Raw genomic sequence first — 25,270 nt, forward strand, 5'->3', positions numbered from 1 at the left:
GCGGATCACGAGGTCAGGAGATCGAGACCATCCTGGCAGACAAGGTGAAACCCCGTCTCTACTAAAAAATACAAAAAAACTAGCCGGGCGAGGTGGCGGGCGCCTGTAGTCCCAGCTACTCGGGCGGCTGAGGCAGGAGAATGGCCTGAACCCGGGAGGCGGAGCTTGCAGTGAGCTGAGATCCGGCCACAGCACTCCAGCCTGGGTGACAGAGCGAGACTCCGTCTCAAAAAAAAAAAAAAAAAAGAAAACTGTTCTTCAGCACAATCAACCACAGTGGGCTCCTGGCTGTAGAACACTGGCTTGCAATTTGGAATAGAGGGCTCCTGAGGGAAACAGTCCTTTCGCTAATGGCGGACCTTCTAAGATATGGAAGCGACAGGAGGATGCTGTTCTGAGCATGGCTGCTGGACATCTGCAATTCTCATGCCACAGGGAACGACCAGGAGGGGGTTTCACTCTTATGGGACCTAGCCCCATTAAAAGACAGCATCTTTCTTCCCCTAGAACATTTCCTTTGTAAATGTATACCAGTTATTCATAAATACATACCTTTGAAAAATAAAATGTAAGGTAATAGAATAGACAGCAAAACTGCAAACACTCGATCAAAAGGCACCCTATTTTACTGAATGCTTTGGGTAGGAACTTTTAGCTCTAAAACAAAAGCACTTAAAAGAAACATTGCCAGACACAGTCATTGTTTTCATTATCTATGTTTGAATTTAACATAGATTATTCATGCCAAACATGAAGCCTTAATTGGTTTCTTTCAGTTACCAGTAATTATCTCTCGCACTACCAGTTAGTCAGACCTCAGGAAATAGAAGATATTTCAATCTTAATCTGAGCAAAACACAACCAGGAAGGTAATCCTGATGTAATAGAATAAGCCAATGTATGCAAAATACATATGTAAATCATCTTAAGATTTATTGAATTATCTGCAGTATTTTCAATACCACTCCCTGCTGGAGAGAAGTGAGAGCAGAATGTAACATTTAAAAATATTTATTTCACTTTAAAAATGTTGTAGATTATTTACTGCAAAACTAAGACTTATTCTCTAAATCTGAAAGCATCTGGCATTACAATCCTGATTGCACACCATGTTTAAAGCAAACGTTTCCAAGTTAAATCATTATAACTGCTAAAAAACACTTACCAATGGAAAACTGGAGGACAGATGCTGTTGTTGTATTAAGGCCTGTGGTAATCTACAGAAAAAGAATACATAAAAATAAGACAAGATAGGAGAAAGAGAAGAAAGATGCTGGGAGGGGTACGGGGAGGGGAAGAGTTAAAAATGAAGAAAGAGGAAATCCATTAACAGAAGTTGCATTTATCCAGTTGTTAGTTCATTTTATCAGTGTGTCCAAACACAGATCTGTTTCTTGTTCCCCTGTGGGGAATAAATAAGTGAAATCCTGACTTGGGGATGGACAGCATATTTCTTAATGTCCTTTCATAAACTGTTTTTAATGGAATCCAGCAGGTTATCTTGTGAAGGCATTTAACAAGGCTCCTCTCCACTCATTCCACCGTCTCCCCTCCATCCTACCATATCAACAGATCTGTGACCCAAAGAGAATGTAGCAAAAAGGCTACCAAACAAAAATTGGGAGATAAATTAAGAACAAATAAGCAGAATAAAATTATTTTGAAAAAGAAATAGAACTACATAGCTAAAGGTCATAGGCTTTCTTTGTGGAGGGGTGTGATAAAATGCTTTAAAATTGATTGTAATAATGGTTCCATAACTTTGTAAATAAACCAGAAGCCTTGAACTGTACACTTTAAAAAATGTAGAATCTGTGGATTATTTCTCAATAAAACTGTTAACCAAAAAATGAAGAAAAGAAATATAATTATGGACCTAGAAATAGTCTTCTGACAAGTTTCTGCTACTTTTCCTTAGTTTCATGAAGAAGCATGCTTAAGCAAAATTTCCCCCTTCTGAAAGAAGAATGGTGCTTCTTTAATTTTAACATTTTTTTTTTTTTACCCTTTAACATTTTTTTTTATCTGACCCTTTCATGGGTCAGAGCAGTAACTTTGACACATACCAGCTCAAATGAGACGAGAATTCAGGTTCTCATTTTGCTGGGTTTTGAAACTCTGTACACTACAATATAGGACATTTCAATGACTCCACCCTATGCAATAGAAAGCGGATAACTCTTCACTGTGGCAGAGGCAGGAGGTTGTCTTACTTTTGCTTCTTTTCTTTTTGTTGTTTTGTTTTTTCTGAGACAGAGTCTCTGTTGTACTTGGCTTCTTGTACGTCTTAATAACATCTTTAGACATATCCCTGCACTTTGTTACCCCTTATAGGACAGAGTCCACAATTGCAGAAGGGTCAAGTGCGATACAATTCACGAACAGCCGTAGGAAATGAGTGAGCAAGCCTCTTGTTCTGTTGGAATTCCGTCGAGATGTGAATATTAAAAGATCGGATGCATGTGAATATCAAAATATCTGTATCATGACTTGGAGAGGTGACTGAACATGTGCTTTAAATACATGGCTATAAAGCTACTGCTAGTGCATTAAATGTACTGAAGAGTCTTACTTATCCTGATGGTGTAATAAATGATGCTTGTGTCACCTACTTGATCAAGTTCCACAGCCGTGACCTCTGCTAGCGAACAGCAAGTTGTGTGAAATATTGCCAAATTTCAAATTATGTGTGCTAACTGAGGGTGAACCTAGACTTTGATTAGTCACTGATTCTAATTTTTTTCACCAGGGAAGCTTAGGACTGGTTGACTCATTTCTTTACCTTTACCCATTTATTTTATTAGTAAAATATCAGCTACAAGAAAGAACAGGGAAGATAAGGGGGAAAAAAAAAGAAGCACTGCCTATGAAATGTATTCTGAAATCTATTCACCTATATCTATACTTGAGTATTATAAATACAAATTATACCTGTATTTATAATTGGGTATTACAAATTATTAATCTTGAGTTCAAATGTGAGTTATTAAGCCTTTATATTTGACATTCTGAAACAAAAGTTGCCTTTAAAGAGCTTTTGGTAAATAATATGGTTAACTATGACTGCCTGAGACATAACTTTTTTCTTACCAAATCTCTCTTAAATTATTAAATGTACTCAAAACTACAGGAAATTAGTATGATAACTAAATGAATCAGAAGAAATCACTGTAGGACAAAGCTGTTCATTCTGCACTTTTTCTCTAAAATTTTTTATTGGGTTTGATATTGTTTTAGTCCAAACTCACCCTTGTAATTAAAATGCATTTCCAAATATGTGAGAATAATTCAGTAAATAGGCCTGGCCCGGAGGCTCATGTCTGTAATCACAGCACTTTAGGAAGACAAGGCAGTAGGACTGCTTGAGCCCAGGAGTTCAAGACAGCCTAGGCAACATAGGGAGACCTCATCTCTGCAAACAATTAAAAAAAATTAGCTGGGTATGGTGGTGCATGCCTGTAGTCCCAGCTCCTTGGGAGGCTGAGGCAGAAGGCGGGAGGCTGAGGCAGGAGTCTGAAGTGGGAGGATGAGGTCAGAGGATCAGCTGAACCCGGTAGCTCAGGGGTACAGTGAGCCATGATGGCGCACCTGGACACCAGCCTGGGTGCCAGAGTGAAGCCCTGTCTTAAAACATAATAGTAATAATTTAATAAATAATTTCTTTTTTTAAAATGGAGGGTAACATAACTCATTTCATTTTAAATTCTGAGAGCATACTTTTCCTTTAAAGGAGTGAGTAAATGAATTCCTTTATACCTTTATTTTATGCTAACAAAATGAATAAAGTTCAGTGTCACCACCTGAAATACAGAGACTTCACTGGGTTAAATAAAACCCAGTGAGGGGTGCATGGCATAGCAGTAAAAGGAACAAAAACTTGTGCCATGTCCAGGTAACAGTTGCTGCCACCTCTCACTGACTAACTTCTCCTGATATGAAATGGTTTTTTAACTACATTCACAAAAATAGAGATCCTCTTTTTAGCATTTTAAAAGATAAAGCCTTAGCCTACTAAGGTTCTTTGTTTGTGGTTCTTTTTCTTACAACTTCAGGAAGAATGGGTTTTATGAAAAATAAGAAGGCATACTGTTTAAAAAGTGATGTTTGGGGGCTGATAACGTTCATTAGTTCTCATGCACAACAATTTTGACTGGATTCAGTCATAAAGTACCATGCAAATGTTTGGATTTTAGTAAATATTGAATATAATGTTAACTGAAAACTGAATTCCTCACTTTTCATTTGATTGATCTGTCTTCTATAAACACAACTTGGGTACAATATATATTTTTGCTTTGGGGACACCAATACAATATAAAAATTATGAAAAATTAGAAGTTAGTATAAAATGTGGACATCATCTTCATCACTCTCAATCTGTTTTATTTTACTCCCTTTGAATCTCACCATACAAATTCATCTTAGGAAAATGCTTACAATGGAAATATAAAAACTACATGCTTTCTTATTTCCTAGATGAAGATAATTATTTTGAATATTTTCCTTTTTAGTTGAAAGGCTAATCCTACATTAATTATAAAACACAATTCAAAATTAGCCCACCGAATATGTCAACTCTAATGCTAAATAAACAGGGATATAGTGAAACAATGAGGACTAAACATACAAAGGATTAAATAATACTTCAGTTTTATGCTATGAAAATATGAATTTTGGCATTATATTCTTAGATATTTTTATTTCCTATTAACCAGTGGCAACAAAAATAACTTGCTAAGCATTTCCAGGAATATTACTAAATGAGACACCTTCTAAAACAGGCATTTAGTCTAAGCTCAATTAACTACAGTAAAAAAATTAAATTTGGTAAGGTTTATAGATAATTAATTCTGTCATGGTATATTATCTAAAATGTACTAGCAAATCTATTTTTTCAAGAAAAACTTCACCACCAGAGTCATACTTCTCTGCAGGAATATTACAGCACTTGTGAGGCTTGAATTATGAGCACCTATTATTTTAATTTGCATCCAATTAATTGTTTGTGTTGTAATTTCAACTAAAAACTCCTCAATTCATCAATGCTCTGAAGCTTGTATCTTTAATAAATTAAATGTATCTGTTGGCATGAAAGGGGTATTTAAGCAGCATAAAATAAGAACCATCTTACAACAATTAATTGGCTTTCACATTTTGATAACTAAATCTTCTTTTAATTGCCCATCTTGGCACCCGCCCCCCCAACAATTTACATTGGAAGTCAGTCTTTTGACAACTTTGAAAGTTAATGATTTTTAAACACAATTGTGACAGAAGGGTGAAAAATACAACCTATTATCAGAAGCCCTCTGAAAAGGAAGATATGGGAAATAAAAGAACAAGCATTAAAGCCAAGCTGCAAAGCAGAAAAGTAAAGTATAAGAGATAGTACAAGAAGAGTATTAGGGACAAAGGAATTGAGACAGGATATAACATAACAAGTGCTTTTATATTGTTTTTCAAGAAGGTAAAATGAAAGTAGTTTTCATGCCAGAAAGAATTACCAAGTTAACAACAACAACAAAAAAGGCTCATTAGCTGCATGCTGATGGCTAGTAGTTTCACTTCTTTCCTTTTTGAATGCTCATGTTTCATTTTACATATGATTTGGCAAGCAAAAGCTACTAATCAATCTAAAGTAAAGGAAAATAATCTGCTTCTAAGTAATATGACATGAATCAAAAATTTTTTTAAAACTGGTTTATTCAGGGTGCTCTTTCACTTAAAGAAAAATCCATCAGGTTCTTCTGTGGCTATGAACCAAAGTTTTAAAATAACGTGATAAAACTGAACATCTAACAGTTTTGACTTGCAAGGAGAAAATAAGGACAATTTTAAGAGCACGGCTTTATAGGAGAACTTAGAAGGTCATAAACTGTTTATTATGTATATTATAGCAAATACTCAAATTTTTAAAAAGCCATCTAATCATAGTGATGCTCCATGTTTAATGAGATCCACTGATGCTGACAATTTTGTCATTGAATTACTTATTTTTACATCTGAAAACAGGCCATAGAATCGCCCCTTCCAATTTTAAGATATTTGTAATAGGACTCATAAATCATATTTGAATTTTCATCTGAACTTTAAGAGCGTAAGAAAAACTTTTGTTGGCAAAAAGCTCAGTAAATACTGTAATGGAATAATGTACATAAATAGCACATACTTACCAGTTCTCGTGGACCATATGGTTCACAGAAGGTGACAGCATTGCCATGCATAATCGCACCACACTGTTCTCCAGTCTCACAGTTGTTACATTGAACCCTGCAGGAACACAGAACACATTCCCAGTCTGAGAACTAAGTAGCACATGTGGCTTACTGCTCAGGTAAGAAGAGATGTAATAGTTACTGCTACTCAGCTCAAATCGCCATTTCGAGGAAAGTAGGGGTATTTTGTATTATAATAAGGTTAAGAAGATCTGAAACCAGAAAGACTTGAACATAAATCTCAATTCTTTCAGTTACTTACAGTGGTGGGCAAGTTACTTAACCTTCCAAAGTTTCAGTTCCCTCACCTGTAAACGAGGATAACAATACTGACCTAAATACCACATAGTTATTGTGAGGATGAAATGAGAGATTATATATAAAACTCAGAGTACAGAACCAATGTCACAGCAGGTACTTAATGAAAGATGATATTATAATCAGTAATTATATAATATATACATGCCCAATACAATGACATTTGCAAGTATTAAAAATAAGCAGAGTAATATCCACTTACATAAAAACTTGTATCTCTGAAATTAAAAGGTGTTTTATGCATTTTAAACATTTTTCTTTGGAGTTATGGTTAATGTAAATGTTTAAAATGACTGTCCTCAGACAAATCTGCATGTATACATTCCACCACGCTAAAAACAATGAAATCAGATTGTATTTAATCCATGTATTAGTATGATATACACACAAATTCTAATTCAAGCAAATTTTGGATAGTGAGCTATTATGCTAACTTTGCAAATAACGTAATTAGCTCTTATCTTTATTACTATAAAATGAAGTGGTTATTAAAATCTTAGGACAGGATCTCAAAAATGAATTTATTCATATCTCTATCTAGTAGAGATTGAATACACAAGGTATGTGTATTCTGGATTTGACCTTGTATATTTACAGTAACATTTACAATTTTCTGCATTGTGACATGTCAACCTACAATCATTACATTCCTAACATGTAGAAAGAAAGAGCTATGTTTCCCCTGTCTGAACCTCAAACCACATGAGAGCTGTATTTCATGCAGAAAGAACATTTTCAAAGACTTTCACATTCCAGGTGCCAAACACTGCAGAAAGGGCACTATGCCCTTTGTTTAGGAGATTATTGTATTATGCCCTTTCAGCCGTTTGTTAATTTTAGAGAAAAGGAGTAGAACACCCATCCAAAGAGGAAGAAGACAAAAGTGTGAAAGGAGCCCATAAAGCCAGGAGGCAGAAACACTGCACGTCAAAACTTGGCAAAGAAATCAAAGTTCTTCCTCTATGTTTACCACATTGATTAAATGTTATTATTCCAATCTTTTGAGCCACGTTCCCACACAAAAGATCAACAGTACCAAGTGTTTTTAACAGATTTTAGAAAAAACATAAACAAATTTGATACAGAATTTGAAATGTTAGTATCTCATAGCATCACAATTCTTAGGAGATTCAAATCTTCCCTTGGTTACTGTGAAGCAAGACATTAGAAGAGACACAACAGTAGCTTCGTAAGGACAATAAACCTGTCTCTTGTTCATTAGGGCATGGTCCTTTTGAGCACATTGTATTCCTGAAATATTTGTTGAATGAATAAATGAATATAACACAACTTCATAAATATAACCACTTTAAAGGTCTGAGGTCTAAATTAACTTAGAATAGTGCCTGGCACATAGTAAGCATGATGCAAGTGTTAGCTATCATTATTGCTAAGAATTTCTCATGGATTTCCACCATTTTCTTCTACTCCAGAAACTTACATGAGGGTTTTTTTTTTTTTTTTCCCATAGAGACTGTATTATGTGAATGACTTCTTACTACTTTTCTAATTCTTGTGATCGTGATAAAAGTACAGTGAAGTAGCACAAAATTTATAGTAGGCTTCTTACTTTAGTGAGAGATGAAGATTATTTGGCCTCCAAGTCATTGTGAAATGGCTTAAGAGAAACATCAAGTTTGACGGAGAAAAAAGTAAAAGAATGTTCAAATCTCACAATGGCTATCTGCAATTTGTCTCCAGCGACTCTGAACTAAAAGTGTCATTGTTGATGTGAAATTTGAGGCCTGCTGCTTAAACTTCTATAGCAATTATTTTGTCTATAAATATTGCTCAGCAGTTTCCAAATCAACTATATATCAAGAAAATATCTATATATAATATATGTATTATAGGCCCCCTCCTTCCATAGTTTTGCTTAAACAGAACTCAGCTAGAAACTGGATAACTGTATAAAAGTAACGGCCTACAGCCTGGAATTAGAGAACCAGTACTTAGATAACAGATGTTTGATGTCTTTGGAGAATCACTTCTATGTAGTAGAATAGCAGGGGTTAAAACAAACAAACAAACAATAAAAACACAAGAGAAAAGAAAACAGATACAGCTATTCTTCCCATTGAACTCAACAATCCTCTAGACCCTTCTCTTCTTCATTGTGCTTTATATCTCCACAAATTTATAATAAATGGAAAAAGGCATTGGTAATCCTGCTGAAGAAACTAAAAGATTTATAATGATCAGATATTACCCACTGTGTGGCTGCTACCTCCAGAAACAATGGCTTCACCAAGGACTGATGGGACAAATCTGTCAGATTTCTGCCAAGGTCTTTTAAATGTCCTTTACTTGAATTTCTCACAGTCTGACGGGGTTTGTCAACATAAATTATTTTAATTTACCCTGAATGTCCATCCCTCTAGGAGGTCAAATTCAACCCTCTCTTAGATGCCAATGGTGTTATTTATTCATCCATCATTTATTAATTCATTCTTGATTTTAACAAACTTAGGTTGAGGGCTCATAAGCACTGCACTAAGCTTTAGTGATACAAGGACCAAAGAAACACTTGTCTTTTCTTCCAGGAGCTTACATTTCAAATGGAAAGGCAGAGAAGTAAACAAAGAGTTACAATAGAGGGTGTCAATGCAACGATAGCTATTTATTGCATTCTACGATGTATCAGACACTCAAATGCCTTTTACTCTCTAAGACAGTTATCAGTGTCTTATTTTACTAAGGAGAAGATTTAGCTACAGAGAAGTTAGGCATTTGCTCAAGGTCACATGGTCGTGAAGCTGCAATTTGAACCTAGAGTTTGTAATCTGGACCTAGAACTTGCTACCTCCAACAGCCGTGACACTTGTCATTGCTCTTCACTCATAACAGGAGCATACACTGGTTGCGATGGTACCTAATGTAGAGACTGGGGAAGTAAGAGAAAGCGTCCAAAGGAGATGGTCCCAGAACTGGTCCTGACTGAGAAATAGGAGTTACTCAAGCAGGAAAGAAAGATGAGTGTGTGATAGGACACATGGAATGCAGAAATTATGACACACAGCTGGACTATTAGTTCAGTGGGTCAGTATGACTGGAACCACGTTGATCCAAGCAGAAAGGCAGCAAAGGATGTGGCTAGAAAGTTGTAACCAGCTCACAAAGGCTTCATGCGCTGTTTACCATGTGATAGGTGCTGATAGAAGCTCTACAAATAATGCCTCAATTAATTGATACAAAATCCTCTCCATTTTTTATCTCCACTTAGACAATGCTAGAACTGAGATTTAGAAATATTAAATTACTGCCCAAGGTTACACAGCTAGTCAATTGCAGAACTAATTATTTTGTTTCCAAAGTCATGTGGCAAATCCCTTTTAGAAAAATTACTATCGCAAATTATGGGCTGGAGGTAGACAAGACTGGGGACGACTAATGTAACTCAAGTAAGATACAATGGTGCCTTGAAATAAGGTGGGATGGAGCAAAGTGGACACCCTCTACTGCTCTATAAAAACCTAATGTAAGCCACATTTGTCATTTTCCACTTCTAATGGCTGCATTAAAAAGAAACGAATTAATTTTAACAAAGTGTTTCATTTAACTCAATATATTCAAATTATATTTTCACATGTAAGTAATATAAAAATTATTAATTACACTGTTTACATTTTTAAATACTGTCTTCAAATTGTGGGGTATATTCTATACTTACAGCACATCTCAATTCAGACTAGCCACATTTCAAGTGCTCCACAGCCGTTCGTGACTAGCGTCTACCATGTTGGACAACACAACTCTAGAGAATTAGAGGGCTTGGAAACTGCCTGCTTTCTGGTTACACTCAGAATTGGAGATGATCAGCTGAACTTTCAGAGAAAGGCGATTGGGACTGATAGGACAGTTTAGGATCTAGTTGAAATCATGGGAGTGCTTATCTTTAGGGGCCTGGGGATAAGGGAGGATATACAAAGTAAAAAGAGAAAAGGTTCAAGAATGAATCCCTGGGGAACAACCAGATTGCCCGTGGTCTGGTTTCTGGAAAGCTCTAACCATCATCATAATCCTTCAGTGTGTATCAATCCAAGTGTATCTCCATTTACTTCTCCATGATTATTGGTGGTGGGGTTCCTTTCTATGCATATTCTTAACTAATCTGTGCTGCCCATTAAGGTGATCTTCCTAATATTTTTTCTACCAATAAAGTTAACTATTGTACAACTACACATATGAATGCCATTATGATAAAGGGAAAGATAAATCATAATTTCATGTTGAACACAATGATCCTGATGGAGACCAGGCAAGACAGTACAGAGGGCAACTGGTGGTCATGGCTTCCAAGAAGAGAATAGTGACCCCTGCCAGAAAGATGAGATGAATTTTAAAAACCTATGGATATAAACAAACATTCAAATTCCAAGAAAAATAATTCCTGGCTCACCCCAGAATTTGAAACAATACTTAAATGCATAAGTGCTCTTTCAGTCCTACCCTCCTCACTTTCTCAGAATGCCTCTGTGTCTAACAATTTAACTTGGTTGAGTGGAGTGAGGTATTTAACCCCCCAAAATTTTCTCTGTGAAGACCACAAGTAATCTGAAATTCTACTCTTCCTTTATGGAAAAGTTCTATGAGTTCCTAAGAACTAGGATTTGATTTGCTGGATAATGAGTGGTTCAATTTTCTTTAGGCTCAGTGTAAAACAAAAATAAAAACAAAAACAAAAACTGCTGTTGTTTATTGCTGACATGCAAATCTGTAACCTCACAATTAAATGTTTTCTACTTTCTCATTTTCTCAGGAAAATGTTGGGCTTTGTAAAGTTAGGTAACATACTCTTCAGAGATTTGTGGGAAGAAGGAAGTTTTCAATAATCCCAGTTAAACAGACTTCTGTTGTTCAACTTAAAAAGGAATGTGACCTTCCAGCCTAAGGATTATAAATGAATTGCTTCTCTGCCTAATAGTAAAAGTAATACTAAATATTTCTCTAATCTAAGAATGCTTTTCCCCTTTTATATTTCCCAATATGAAAAACAGAACACAAGAATCTGCCGGATACCTTGGCGTATCATATGGATTGTCCACCTCAAAAATATATTTTGCCATGAACGATATGATAAAAAGACATTTTAAGGGAAATACCAGCAATCCTCAAAAACCTTTGAAAGCTTGAACTTATTAAACCGTCTCTGAACCAATTTATCACATGCTTAGGTTCCACATGAAGCTTATCTATTATTTGAGTTTACAGATCATCAAGTGAGAGGGGACTTGAAATATCACTGCATCTCACCATTCCCTTCTGATGATGAAACAGGACTAGAATTCAGGTTGCCTGATTTCTTGTCCAGTATTGTTTCCACTCTGCCTCACGCAGCTAGTGAGGGAAAAATTCCAATTCTATAAAAACAATGTGCATTTCAAGGAATGTTTGTCATTTTTACTGTGAACATTTATTTTGAACATTTACAATAACTTTTCTTAAAAATTATTTTTTCATTTATAGGATAATTTTTTTGTTAATAAAAAAGTATAAAAAGTAGAGAGATGAATGGACTACTTCATAAAAAACATTAAGAGTGAATTCACTGGACTGAAGTACATGACAATCAAATTCAGTACCCCTTTGGCTATATATATTCTTAGATAATTCATCACAATCTATTTCATATGTACACTATCTCTTTTTTCACTAACAAAATTATAAAAGAATCAGCAAATATAAAGACTGGTACTTGCTGACCAAAAAAACTAGGATCAAACCATAAACATAAAAGAAAAACAAATGCTTTGAACCTGGGTTTTGTCTTCCACTGTAACAAGCTCCTTGGCAAATCGCAAGCTTGTTATTTTGGTATTAGTTCTCTATTTTTTGCTATTTATTATTCAGGTGACTGTTTTTTTCGAGGGACAAAGAATTACATGTGATGATACCTTTGAACAGTAGAGAGTATACTTCTGAAGATATAACTGGGCTTTTTAATCCTGATTTTTAAATTATTAGGCATGAAAATATGCTCAACCACCATTCATCGGGCACAGAGGAAGATGAGGTGAAATGTCCCTGTAGTCTGGGGTCCCCACAGAGCAGTGACTCAGATGGGCTCTCAGGATGCAGGAAAGAGGAGGATGAATAAGAAAATTGAGCTCCTTTGCACAACCAGAGATTTATAAATGGTTGGTGGTGACATCATCCTGATAACAGTAAATAAATATTGTTTTCTCAAGAGCAGTCTAATGGCATGACTCATTCTTTTTAGATCATAGTGAAATCACTCAGTCTGTAGTCAGGTACTCTGCTGAAGCAAGTTAATCACCTGGAAACTCACTGACAATCAGTTATCATCAAATTCTCATTTGAGATACATGTAATTTGTCCTCAAGACCAAGGACATCATATTATCTCTCCATAATGTATTGCCACTGAAGGGGTCAGTGTCTGATGATCAGCTCCACCAGAAGCAATCTGACATTCTATAAGCCTGTATTTCTGAGCCACATTCACCAGCATTTCCGAATGGAGATATTTGGATAATTTTAACTTTTGTTCTGATTATTTAAAGGTTCTTTAAAACTGAAAAAGGAAAAGAAAAGTTTCTTGTAATTTCCTGACCCAAAGATAATGTGCCTGCAACCCCAGGTACAGATCACACTGCCTGTGCTAACAAGAATCTGAGGTATGCACTTGCAAAGCAAGGCCAGCTCAAGGACTGATGAATTCATCAGAGTAAAAGAGATCTTGCCGGCCATTTGGTAGCTGGGCTGTCAGCTGACTTATTCTGAGACACCAGAACTCTTTGTACCTTCCATTCAAACCTCAACAACCAAATACTCAACTTCTGACCATATTTTACAATATAGATAATGTTTTATAATAAAACATTATACTTGTAAGCAATTTACATGATCACTTTCAAGAAATGAAAGATCAAGCTTATTTTTTAAAAAAATCCTATTCCATTTGTAAATGTGGAATCTTTTTAGAGAAACAGCAAGGAAAGTTCATTATATAAGACTGAGAATAATATTACCTTCAACTATGTCATGTCTTTTTTTCTAAGGAGCTAACACATGCTGTAAATGTGAAAATGACAAACTCCATTTATAGCTCATTCTTTCTCATTACTTTTCACTGAGGAAGGTAAGATAACTCTTCTTATTTCACTAGGGAGTTAAAAAATTGATCTCTTCTTCGTTAACAGGTGCGAATGACAAACGTTATTTAGGTTAAAAATAACACCTCTAAAATATTACTACTGCACACAATATTCTGACCTCCTACTATGGTAAATTGCACTACATGCTGCTTGAAGAAATATTTTCTTACTTGTTTCAAATGTACTTGACATTTAATTCCTTTGAGTGAGCTCTTGTTTTTGTCACCTAAACCAGAAATTAAACAAGGAAGTAATAAACCTCTAGATTCACACCTTATTTTATTAGTTGGACACCCCCTGGTTAACCTTTCTATTGTAGATGAAACTTTTCCCCAGAGCAATTACATCATGATAGAAAAAGGGAAATGAGGGGGAGGAAGCTAGCGAGGAAAGTTAGAGGAGAGTTTTGTAATAAGAGAAAAAGGTTATTAACGAAAGAGAAGAAAAAGTAAGAGAGAGTAGAAAGTGGTGAAGAAATCAAGAGGGAGCAGGCTAGAGAAAAAGCAGAGATTCACACACGATCAAAATAGTGAACCATTAAACTCCAAATATTAAATTATAATTCCATAACCTGAAAATGCACAGATACACTAGAGGTTCTGGCAAGGGTACGTCATCAGAGAAAATATTTATTGTGTTTGATTTTTTTTCATCTATTCACCATTTCCTGTAGCTACTTGCTCTTGAGAAAATGAAAGGTTTATGCTCCCTTTCACCAGCACTGTCTTTCCGGCTCACTGCCCATGGGCATGTTGGATACTGAGCACAGTGGAGATACTTTTATTATCCTATTTATTTCTCCCTTGTTTGTTCATCAGTCTTACTTCTTTCTGATTACCTAGAAACTCCACTTACATTGTAGTTCTCACACTTGGCTACTAAATGGAGGAGTCCTCTTTGTTTTTTATTATTTATGGCATGGGGGTTGTCCAAAATACTAATGAACTATAAAGTGGTTTTACTGCTTGCTTGACTTATTTTCATTTATGGGCTAAGCTATTATTAAATAAAGCTCCAGTTAGAATAATTCACCCATCATCTTGAAATCTCAGTATTTTTACACTCGTTGTTCAGACAATTATTTTTCTCAAAGGAATGTTAGTAAGCCAAATCACCAGTCTTTTTCCTGATTTCATATTAATTGCTCCAAAAAATTGGTATTTTCAAGAGAATACCAGATGTGGCAGAGTCTGTGATTGCTATTTCCCTGGTCCTGTAATATTGTCATTTACATATGAAAATGGAAATGTTCTAGTCTTGTCTTGATTCTAGCAATCCAATGCAATGCCAACCATGGCTTTAGCTTCCTTTGTTGTACATTGTGGGCCTTTCTGTTTCATTATCTAACTGATGGAGGTCTTCTTGTACCACAGGATCTGAGACAACTTTATTTGTGACTTTCTTGATGTTTCACATCTCTGTTGGCATCACAACCCAGTATCTAAGATGCTATTTCTGAGGAGTAACTCCTATTCTTCCCTGATCGCTGTTGAGTAGGGCATCTCTGCTATTATTATTGTTCTATCATTGTGCTGGAGGGGAAACATCTGTTGTCATCTAGTTGCCATTTATCATTGTGTTTTTTAATAGTTCTACATTTCCCACTAGAACATCAGAGCCTGGTGATATTAGAGTCTGGATGCCTTCTGTGATCTTCAGAAAGTAAGCATTAAAGGGATAACTTAAATAAAACACAGATCCTCTCTGACTTTGTAATTGCTTAGAGGGTAAAACACTTCTTGAGAAAACTAGAATCCATTCCTGTTTTAGTTCCTTTGCAGTCTCTCTTTCTCTTTCTCAAGTTACGAATCAGAAATATCTCCTATGTCTTATTTTATTCATTGCCTTTCTTCTTATTATTGAAATTTTTACTGAGGAAAATTTACACACAGTGCAATACACAGATCTCAAGTTCTGAAAATGCATCCATCTATGTAATCCACATCCCCTCACGATATAAAACATAATCATCACCCCAGAGAGGTGCCTCATGCTCTTTCCCAGTCAACTCTCTGTCCCTGAAACAACTACTGATCTTATTTCTATCGTGTTAATTTTGCCTAATCTGGATTTCATAGAACTCTTGGGTCTGGCATCTCTCCTTCCTTCTTTTTTTTTTTTTTTTTTTTTTTTTTGAGACAGAGTCTCTGTCACCAGGCTGGAGTGCAGTGGTGTGATCTCGGCTCACTGCAACCTCCACCTTCCAGGTTCAAGTGATTCTCCTGCCTCAGCCTCCCGAGTAGCACTACGGGTGCATGCCACCATGCCCAGCTAATTTTTGTATTTTTAATAGAGATGGGGTTTCACCACATTGGCCAGGATGGTCTCGATCTCTTGACCTCGTGATCCACCCGCCTCAGCCTCCTAAAGTGCTGGGATTACAGACGAGAGCCATTGCACCTGGCGTGGCATCTTTTCATTCAACGTAAAATTTTTGAGATTCATCCATGTCGTTGCAACTGTCAATAATCCATTCCTTTTTATTGCTGAATGTTAATAGTATTCAATTGTGTGGATGTATCACTGTGTATCCATCCTCCGGTTGATGAACATCTGGGATGGTTCTAGTTTTTGGTTCTTAGGTATATTTATTTTTCAAAAACTCAAGATTTTCCCCATTCACATAAAATACTGGCAGTGTTATTCTTACAATGCAATAAATTAATTCATAAAGAATCTATGTATATGTGGTCGATGTTCAATAGTAGCTGCATAAGTAAAGTGTTAAAAAAATAGTAGCTGCATAAGTAAAGTGTTAATAAAATAAAATGTATTTGTGGTCCCTTACATTCTCCTGAATTTAGTTATATGAGGTTTTTCTTCCCATTTTGTTGGGGGAGGTTTTGGAGGGTTGTTGCTGTATGACAAAGGCACTATTGATGTCCTCTCTCATCAGTAGTGCAGACACATTGAACACATATGCTAACAGCACTCGTAAAGTGGTATTCATTCATTTGTGCTCTCCCTCACCCTCTTGGGTTCAATGGCACATTGGAATTGATGCAATTTGTGTTGAGCTCCAGAGGTATAGCTGCTTGTGGTTCAGGGTAAAGTGTAGAAGCTTCATTCTCATCAAGACTGAGCTGCCATTATATTCACATGAAGGGATTTTGTTACTCTCTTCCCTTAAAACTTTACTTCTCATCTCTCATTCAAACAAGTCAATCAGAAGCCACTGGGGGAGTGGGGATATGGAGGGCCACTTCCCTAGCAGAGCCCCAGAGAGATCTAGGAGGCAAAGAGTAGAAGGAATCTATGCTCTGCATCTGAGGGAGGCAGAAGGACCAGAGTTGCACAATTGCACACCAGAGTACAGCACAGAAAAGATGCCCATGGCCTAGGACTGGGAACAGCAGAACAGTCTCCATGCCCTCAGGCTGGGCTCAAAACAGAACCACTGCTCGGTAACAGTGGTGAGGACAGGGACAAAGCCGGGCTGTGTGGACTAGTCACCAGACTAGATGAGATAACGCAAGATTCAGTGGATATCTGCAGGAACGGATAGATGGCTGGGGACCAGAGGTGCATCCTCATTCTATCTTCTGCCTTTGCACTAATAAGACACCTGACATTAAGCTCAAAAACAAAAACAAACAAACAAAAAAAAATAGAAGATGACAAGCCAGAGTTGACTGAAATTAAGTTTCCACCAACATGGCAGGAGGAGGAGAATATAAAGAAATTAGGTTGGGTTACGGAAGAATAAAGAAAGTTTTATTTCTCTGATACTCAAGTTTCTGGACAGAATTCATAACTGCTACACTTGTATAAGCATAAACAACTTCCAGAAGGACTCAAAGAAACTATTACCCAAGTTGTTGACCCTGGAGAAAGAATATAGGTCTAGTGTGGGAAGGAGGCTTATTTTTACTGCTTATATTTTTGGATTATTTGAACCTTTAACCACATAAATTTTTAAATTTTTGAACAATTTCAAATATTCAAACTGAACAGATAGTACATTCGATATTGAGTTGACATAAAAAGTTTCTTATTTCTATTCCAACTGCCATAAAAAACTTGAAAGAGTAACTTACCTGTTACCTTCATTCATAATAATATCATTTTATGTTCTTCATTTTTTATATACAATACATGAGATAAACTTGAATATTAAAGAGTTATGTGAAATAGAATTAAAAGTTGAATTTATTAGGTAAAGTTAATGGAAGTAAATACTTTGTGAGCGTTTTAACTTTTAAACTGACCTACCTCTCTAAGACTGTACAGACATAACTAGTTTCTTAATTTCTCTTTTGCTTAACAATAAGAAGTACAGAGTAAATAATTCATATGAAGCTTTGAGAATCCCATGGGAGAAATATGTTCTTATAAGTAGCACAGTTTTTCTTTTGAGGGAAATTATTCGGTGGTGTATTGATTATGGGAATTTGGCTAAATGCAGCATACCCCGGAACTTTGCTTCTATCTGGTGGTGTGTGGCAGTGGCATAGGGACCGTGTCGGCCACAAGGATTCTATTTTCCATACTGTTACAAAGCTGCACTGGGTTTCTGATTCTTTTCTGGGGTAAAGAGAATCAAAGACAATGTTATAAGGGACAAAACTCATGCGACAAAACATGTAGCAAGAAAATAGAAGCTTTGGGAGAGTTAAAACTGCCTATCAGATTCCAAAACAAAGTAGGGCTTTGTTAGTTTATTGGAAATATTTCATGGGGATATCTGATTTTACTAGATGCTTGTTTCTGACTTTAGGATGTTTACGTTGGCTTCTAAGGGGTTCAAGACATCGAACACTGTATTTTTCCCTCCTTTATGATGCTGCTGTAATGCTATTTTGATCTACATATATTCCATAGATTTTATAATATAAATATATTTAATTTGGCATTTGTTTTTTATGAAAATGCGGGGAAAGGAAGACTTGGGGACTCAGTTAAATACATTAGGTTAAAATTATTTTAATAATAACAATGTTTTCATCATATCTGGGCTTAGAAGAGACAAACAGTCCAATGTACGAATACATCACAAGAGAAAGAAAAGGAGGATGGGAGGGAAGAAGGAAGAAAAGGAGGGTGAGGGGAGGTAAAAGTAGGAGAGAGAAAGAAGAGGGAGGAAAGGGAGAGGAAGAGAGGAAAGAGAGAGAAAGGGAAGGAAAAAGACAGGCAAGGAGGGAAAGAGAGGAAGGGAGAGGAAACTGACGTGTATTGAGCACCTACAATACACTAGACCTCTTCATACTGAAATATTAACACAATGCTGCAAGCACGGTATTTGCCTGCTTTTACTGCACAGAAACAGCTCACAGAGGTGAAGCCGCTTTTTGCTTTTCTCAAGGTATTCATTTGGCAAGTGGCGTGGTCAAGAGTCAAGCCAGGGTAGTCTGACATCAAGGCCTCTGCCACCTTTTGTTTAACAGAACAGTCATCTCTCAAATAATGACAGTTTCACCGTTCCCTACTCACACAGTTTTTTTTTTTTTTTTTTTTTTTTTTGTATCTTAAAGAGGCTAAATGAAGGAGACTGGGCAATAAGGGATAAAGTAAAATTACTCCGAAGCATATCTGATAAAATGCAGAAGGATTCGGCTTTTCGGCTTTTAAAGATAAAAAAGAATTGTTTTAAAAAGTAGGAACAACTTTTTTTTTAAAAAGGTAGGAAAAACCACAGCTTAAGTAAAAGAGACATAAAATCCATAACTTTGGTCAAGAAAGCATCTATCAGATCAGACATGAAAATGGGTGAAGAAAAAATCAATCACACGTTATTGATTTAGAAAACAACAGAATTTGTACCACGTAACAGTCACATTTTGTATTTGTCAAGAAAACTCACTGAAGAAAATGAATTAGCTTGACACAAATGAATTTGCACTGAAAGAATCAAATCATATGATAACATCTATATTAATGGAATATAAAAAAGCAAAATGTCAGAAGTAAAAAACTTTCCCTGGGTAAAGTGGTACTTAGAAAGGTTTTTTTTTTTTTTTTTTTTTTTTTTTTTTTTTTTTTTTTTGGCTTCTTATGAATAAAGATTTTCAATTTGTTTTAAGAAAATTTATATTTAGGGAAGCAGAGTTCTATTGACAAACTGTTTCTTTAAGTGGCATATAAACTGTAAGACTTTATGACTAGACTTTCTGGCTAGCCTGATAATATTTTTTCTATATTTATACTATCTAGATCTATATTTCTTTCTAGAAGAGAAATAAAAGTTTCTTGTGTAATATTGAAGCCTCAACACTCTACCTATATGTCCTCTTCAACTCTCAGGTCAAAGGCAACTTTCTCCAATAAACTCCCACCAGAGTCATCTCTGCTTCCTTTGGAATTCCTCTAGTATGTTGTCTGTTCCCCTCGGTCACATTTAAGGATTTCTATCCTGTACTACAAGATTTTTAAAGATGTAGTCTTACTGTCTTCTCTACTAAACCGTACATTACTTGAGAGAATCATACCTCTTATTAATTACTATAAAAATAAAATGATTATTGCTAAATATTTGTTAAAAAGTGAAAATAAGACAGAAATGAATATCATATGCTGACATTCAAGGATGAAATGATTATTTTCTTTTTAGCCTTATCATATTGCTTGAACTTAATTTACATTAGAGTTTCTAATTTATCTTGAACTCTTCTGTCCAAACAAAAAGCATTTAGTATAACAGAAAATCCAAATTCAGATATTGTTCCAAATGATGCAGACTGATTTTCATTGTAACTCTGGGTCAATAGATCTATTTCTTCAAAGTCAGCAAAAATGCAACAAATTGCCAACAAATTCAGGCATCTATTTATGTATTAGACAAGTTTTTAATGAGTGAGTTTTGGTTCATTATTTATTTGCCCTCAAAAATCCCACAGAGTTACACTTAAACAGCTTTTGAAGGAGAGACTGGAGGATACATAATGAGTTGACCTAATAATTTAGAAATTATTTGGAAGTATGACTCAAATCATTTGTCATTTCAGATAAACCATTTCCCTTCTTTGCTAGGCATAAATGAAATTATTAGACATATAATAGCATAATATTTTCTATGTAAGGATACTGCAAAACTGAAAAAATATCTAACCACACCCACAGCTTTGAGGAGCTCCTGGATTCAGTTCTTAGAGAAGTCAAATAATAGACATTATATGCAGTCTACATTAAGCCCAATTCTATAGCTTAACAAGTCTCACTGATACCTAGCACTAAAGATCAATTTAATTTTAAGTAACTGCTCCTTAAGGGAGCAGTCAGCATCATTTGTTGCATTAAGCAAACCAAAGTGAGGAATGTTTCTGTAACTTACCATATATTTGGATTTAATTGCAGTTGGTGGTAGGAGTCAAAGTCATCTCGCAGGATAATGCTGTCACTATGTATTTCAGCTAAAAGAAAAAGGAAGTATTTAGGAAAGAAATATACTACAACAGTATATTTAGCTAAACACAAGTGTCAACATGCTGTATTTATGAAGAATAATGTATTTTAAAACTAAATTTTAAATGGGCAGTTGATTATACTTGCTTTGTCCCTCAAACTACTAAGGGACAAGGGTAAAAAGCTCTGCAGTTTAGACACCTAGAAGTTGGGAAAACCAAAGACCTTAAAAGGAAACCTATGAAGCTGCCACTAGGCAGGGGAGGCAGGAAGGCCAAATTCAGCACCAACCTACAAGGAGAGGCTATAGGGGACTTGTCTTCTATCAGTATAGCGTGGCTGTGTCCCTACCCAAATTTCATCTTGAATTGTAGTTCCCATAATCCCCATGTATCGTAGAAGGGACCAGGTGGGAGGTAACAGAATCGTGGGGGCAATTACTCTCATGCTGTTCTCGTGAGAGTGAGTTCTCACAAGACTTGATGGTTTTTTTTTTTATTATTATTATACTTTAAGTTCTAGGGTACATGTGCATAACGTGCAGGTTTGTTACATATGTATACATGTGCCATGTTGGTGTGCTGCACCCATCAACTCGTCAGCACCCATCAATTCATCATTTATATCAGGTATAACTCCCCAGTGCAATCCCTCCCCCCTCCCCCCTCCCCATGATAGGCCCCAGTGTGTGATGTTGCCCTTCCCGAGTCCAAGTGAGCTCATTGTTCAGTTCCCACCTATGAGTGAGAACATGCGGTGTTTGGTTTTCTCTTCTTGTGATAGTTTGCTAAGAATGATGGTTTCCAGCTGCATCCATGTCCCTACAAAGGACGCAAACTCATCCTTTTTTATGGCTGCATAGTATTCCATGGTGTATATGTGCCACATTTTCTCAATCCAGTCTGTCACTGATGGACATTTGGGTTGATTCCAAGTCTTTGCTATTGTGAATAGTGCCGCAATAAACATACGTGTGCATGTGTCTTTGTAGTAGCATAATTTATAATCCTTTGGGTATATACCCAGTAGTGGGATGGCTGGGTCATATGATACATCTAGTTCTAGATCCTTGAGGAATTGCCATACTGTTTTCCATAATGGTTGAACTAGTTTACAATCCCACCAACAGTGTAAAAGTGTTCCTATTTCTCCACATCCTCTCCAACACCTGGTGTTTCCTGAGTTTTTAATGATTGCCATTCTAACTGGTGTGAGATGGTATCTCATTGTGGTTTTGATTTGCATTTCTCTGATGGCCAGTGATGATGAGCATTTTTTCATGTGTCTGTTGGCTGTATGAATGTCTTCTTTTGAGAAATGTCTGTTCATATCCTTTGCCCACTTTTGGATGGGGTTGTTTGTTTTTTTCTTGTATATTTGTTTGAGTTCTTTGTAGATTCTGGAAATTAGCCCTTTGTCAGATGAGTAGATTGCAAAAATTTTCTCCCATTCTGTAGGTTGCCTGTTCACTCTGATGGTAGTTTCTTTTGCTGTGCAGAAGCTCTTTAGTTGAATGAGATCCCATTTGTCAATTTTGGCTTTTGCTGCCGTTGCTTTTGGTGTTTTAGACATGAAGTCCTTGCCCGTGCCTATGTCCTGAATGGTACTACCTAGATTTTCTTCTAGGGTTTTTATGGTATTAGGTCTAACATTTAAGTCTCTAATCCATCTTGAATTAATCTTCGTATAAGGAGTAAGGAAAGGATCCAGTTTCAGCTTTCTACTTATGGCTAGCCAATTTTCCCAGCACCATTTATTAAATAGGGAATCCTTTCCCCATTTCTTGTTTTTGTCAGGTTTGTCAAAGATCAGATGGTTGTAGATGTGTGGCATTATTTCTGAAGGTTCCGTTCTGTTCCATTGGTCTATATCTCTGTTTTGGTACCAGTACCATGCTGTTTTGGTTACTGTAGCCTTGTAGTATAGTTTGAAGTCAGGTAGCGTGACGCCTCCGGCTTTGTCCTTTTGACTTAGGATTGTCTTGGCAATGCGGGCTCTTTTTTGGTTCCATATGAACTTTAAAGCAGTTTTTTCCAATTCGGTGAAGAAACTCATTGGTAGCTTGATGGGGATGGCATTGAATCTATAAATAACCTTGGGCAGTATAGCCATTTTCACGATATTGATTCTTCCTATCCATGAGCATGGTATGTTCTTCCATTTGTTTGTGTCCTCTTTGATTTCACTGAGCAGTGGTTTGTAGTTCTCCTTGAAGAGGTCCTTTACATCCCTTGTAAGTTGGAGTCCTAGGTATTTTATTCTCTTTGAAGCAATTGTGAATGGAAGTTCATTCCTGATTTGGCTCTCTGCTTGTCTGTTACTGGTGTATAAGAATGCTTGTGATTTTTGCACATTAATTTTGTATCCTGAGACTTTGCTGAAGTTGCTTATCAGCTTAAGAAGATTTTGGGCTGAGACGATGGGGTTTTCTAAATACACAATCATGTCATCTGCAAACAGGGACAATTTGACTTCTTCTTTTCCTAACTGAATACCCTTGATTTCTTTCTCTTGCCTGATTGCCCTAGCCAGAACTTCCAACACTATGTTGAATAGGAGTGGTGAGAGAGGGCATCCCTGTCTTGTGCCAGTTTTCAAAGGGAACTTTTCCAGTTTTTGCCCATTCAGTATGATATTAGCTGTGGGTTTGTCATAAATAGCTCTTATTATTTTGAGGTACGTTCCATCAATACCGAATTTGTTGAGCGTTTTTAGCATGAAGGGCTGTTGAATTTTGTCAAAAGCCTTTTCTGCATCTATTGAGATAATCATGTGGTTCTTGTCTTTGGTTCTGTTGATATGCTGGATTACGTTGATTGATTTGCGAATGTTGAACCAGCCTTGCATCCCAGGGATGAAGCCCACTTGATCATGGTGGATAAGCTTTTTGATGTGCTGCTGAATCCGGTTTGCCAGTATTTTATTGAGGATTTTTGCATCGATGTTCATCAGGGAGATTGGTCTAAAATTCTCTTTTTTTGTTGTGTCTCTGCCAGGCTTTGGTATCAGGATGATGTTGGCCTCATAAAATGAGTTAGGGAGGATTCCCTCTTTTTCTATTGATTGGAATAGTTTCAGAAGGAATGGCACCAGCTCCTCCTTGTACCTCTGGTAGAATTCAGCTGTGAATCCATCTGGTCCTGGGCTTTTTTTGGTGGGTAGGCTATTAATTGTTGCCTCAATTTCAGAGGCTGCTATTGGTCTATTCAGGGATTCAACTTCTTCCTGGTTTAGTCTTGGAAGAGTGTACGTGTCCAGGAAATTATCCATTTCTTCTAGATTTTCTAGTTGATTTGCGTAGAGGTGTTTATAGTATTCTCTGATGGTAGTTTGTATTTCTGTGGGGTCGGTGGTGATATCCCCTTTATCATTTTTTATTGTGTCTATTTGATTCCTCTCTCTTTTCTTCTTTATTAGCCTTGCTAGCGGTCTGTCAATTTTGTTGATCTTTTCAAAAAACCAACTCCTGGATTCATTGATTTTTTGGAGGGTTTTTTGTGTCTCTATCTCCTTCAGTTCTGCTCTGATCTTATTTATTTCTTGCCTTCTGCTAGCTTTTGAATGTGTTTGCTCTTGCCTCTCTAGTTCTTTTAATTGTGATGTTAGAGTGTCAATTTTAGATCTTTCCTGCTTTCTCTTGTGGACACTTAGTGCTATAAATTTCCCTCTACACACTGCTTTAAATGTGTCCCAGAGATTCTGGTATGTTGTATCTTTGTTCTCATTGGTTTCAAAGAACATCTTTATTTCTGCTTTCATTTCGTTATGTACCCAGTAGTCATTCAGGAGCAGGTTGTTCAGTTTCCATGTAGTTGAGCGGTTTTGATTGAGTTTCTTAGTCCTGAGTTCTAGTTTGATTGCACTGTGGTCAGAGAGACAGTTTGTTATAATTTCTGTTCTTTTACATTTGCTGAGGAGTGCTTTACTTCCAATTATGTGGTCAATTTTGGAATAAGTGTGATGTGGTGCTGAGAAGAATGTATATTCTGTTGACTTGGGGTGGAGAGTTCTATAGATGTCTATTAGGTCCGCTTGGTGCAGAGATGAGTTCAATTCCTGGATATCCTTGTTAACTTTGTGTCTCGTTGATCTGTCTAATGTTGACAGTGGAGTGTTGAAGTCTCCCATTATTATTGTATGGGAGTCTAAGTCTCTTTGTAAGTCTCTAAGGACTTGCTTTATGAATCTGGGTGCTCCTGTATTGGGTGCATATATATTTAGGATAGTTAGCTCTTCCTGTTGGATTGATCCCTTTACCATTATGTAATGGCCTTCTTTGTCT

At 36.3% G+C, this 25,270-nt stretch overlaps 1 protein-coding gene across 2 annotated transcripts in view; it reads right to left on the reverse strand.

The window, feature by feature from the left end:
* The window catches only part of RELN (reelin), a 519,467-nt gene that overhangs the window by 256,298 nt on the left and 237,899 nt on the right, over window positions 1-25,270 (reverse strand). For both annotated transcript variants that reach the window (XM_023192552.2, XM_023192551.3), the window contains exons 6-8: window positions 20,918-20,996; window positions 6,174-6,270; window positions 1,166-1,217 (exon numbers count right to left, since the gene is read on the reverse strand). In XM_023192552.2, the coding sequence (XP_023048320.1) occupies window positions 1,166-1,217; window positions 6,174-6,270; window positions 20,918-20,996 (228 nt within the window). The remainder of the gene's footprint in view (window positions 1-1,165; window positions 1,218-6,173; window positions 6,271-20,917; window positions 20,997-25,270) is intronic.

Source organism: Piliocolobus tephrosceles, chromosome 8, assembly GCF_002776525.5.
Source record: "Piliocolobus tephrosceles isolate RC106 chromosome 8, ASM277652v3, whole genome shotgun sequence".
Lineage (NCBI taxonomy): Eukaryota > Metazoa > Chordata > Mammalia > Primates > Cercopithecidae > Piliocolobus > Piliocolobus tephrosceles.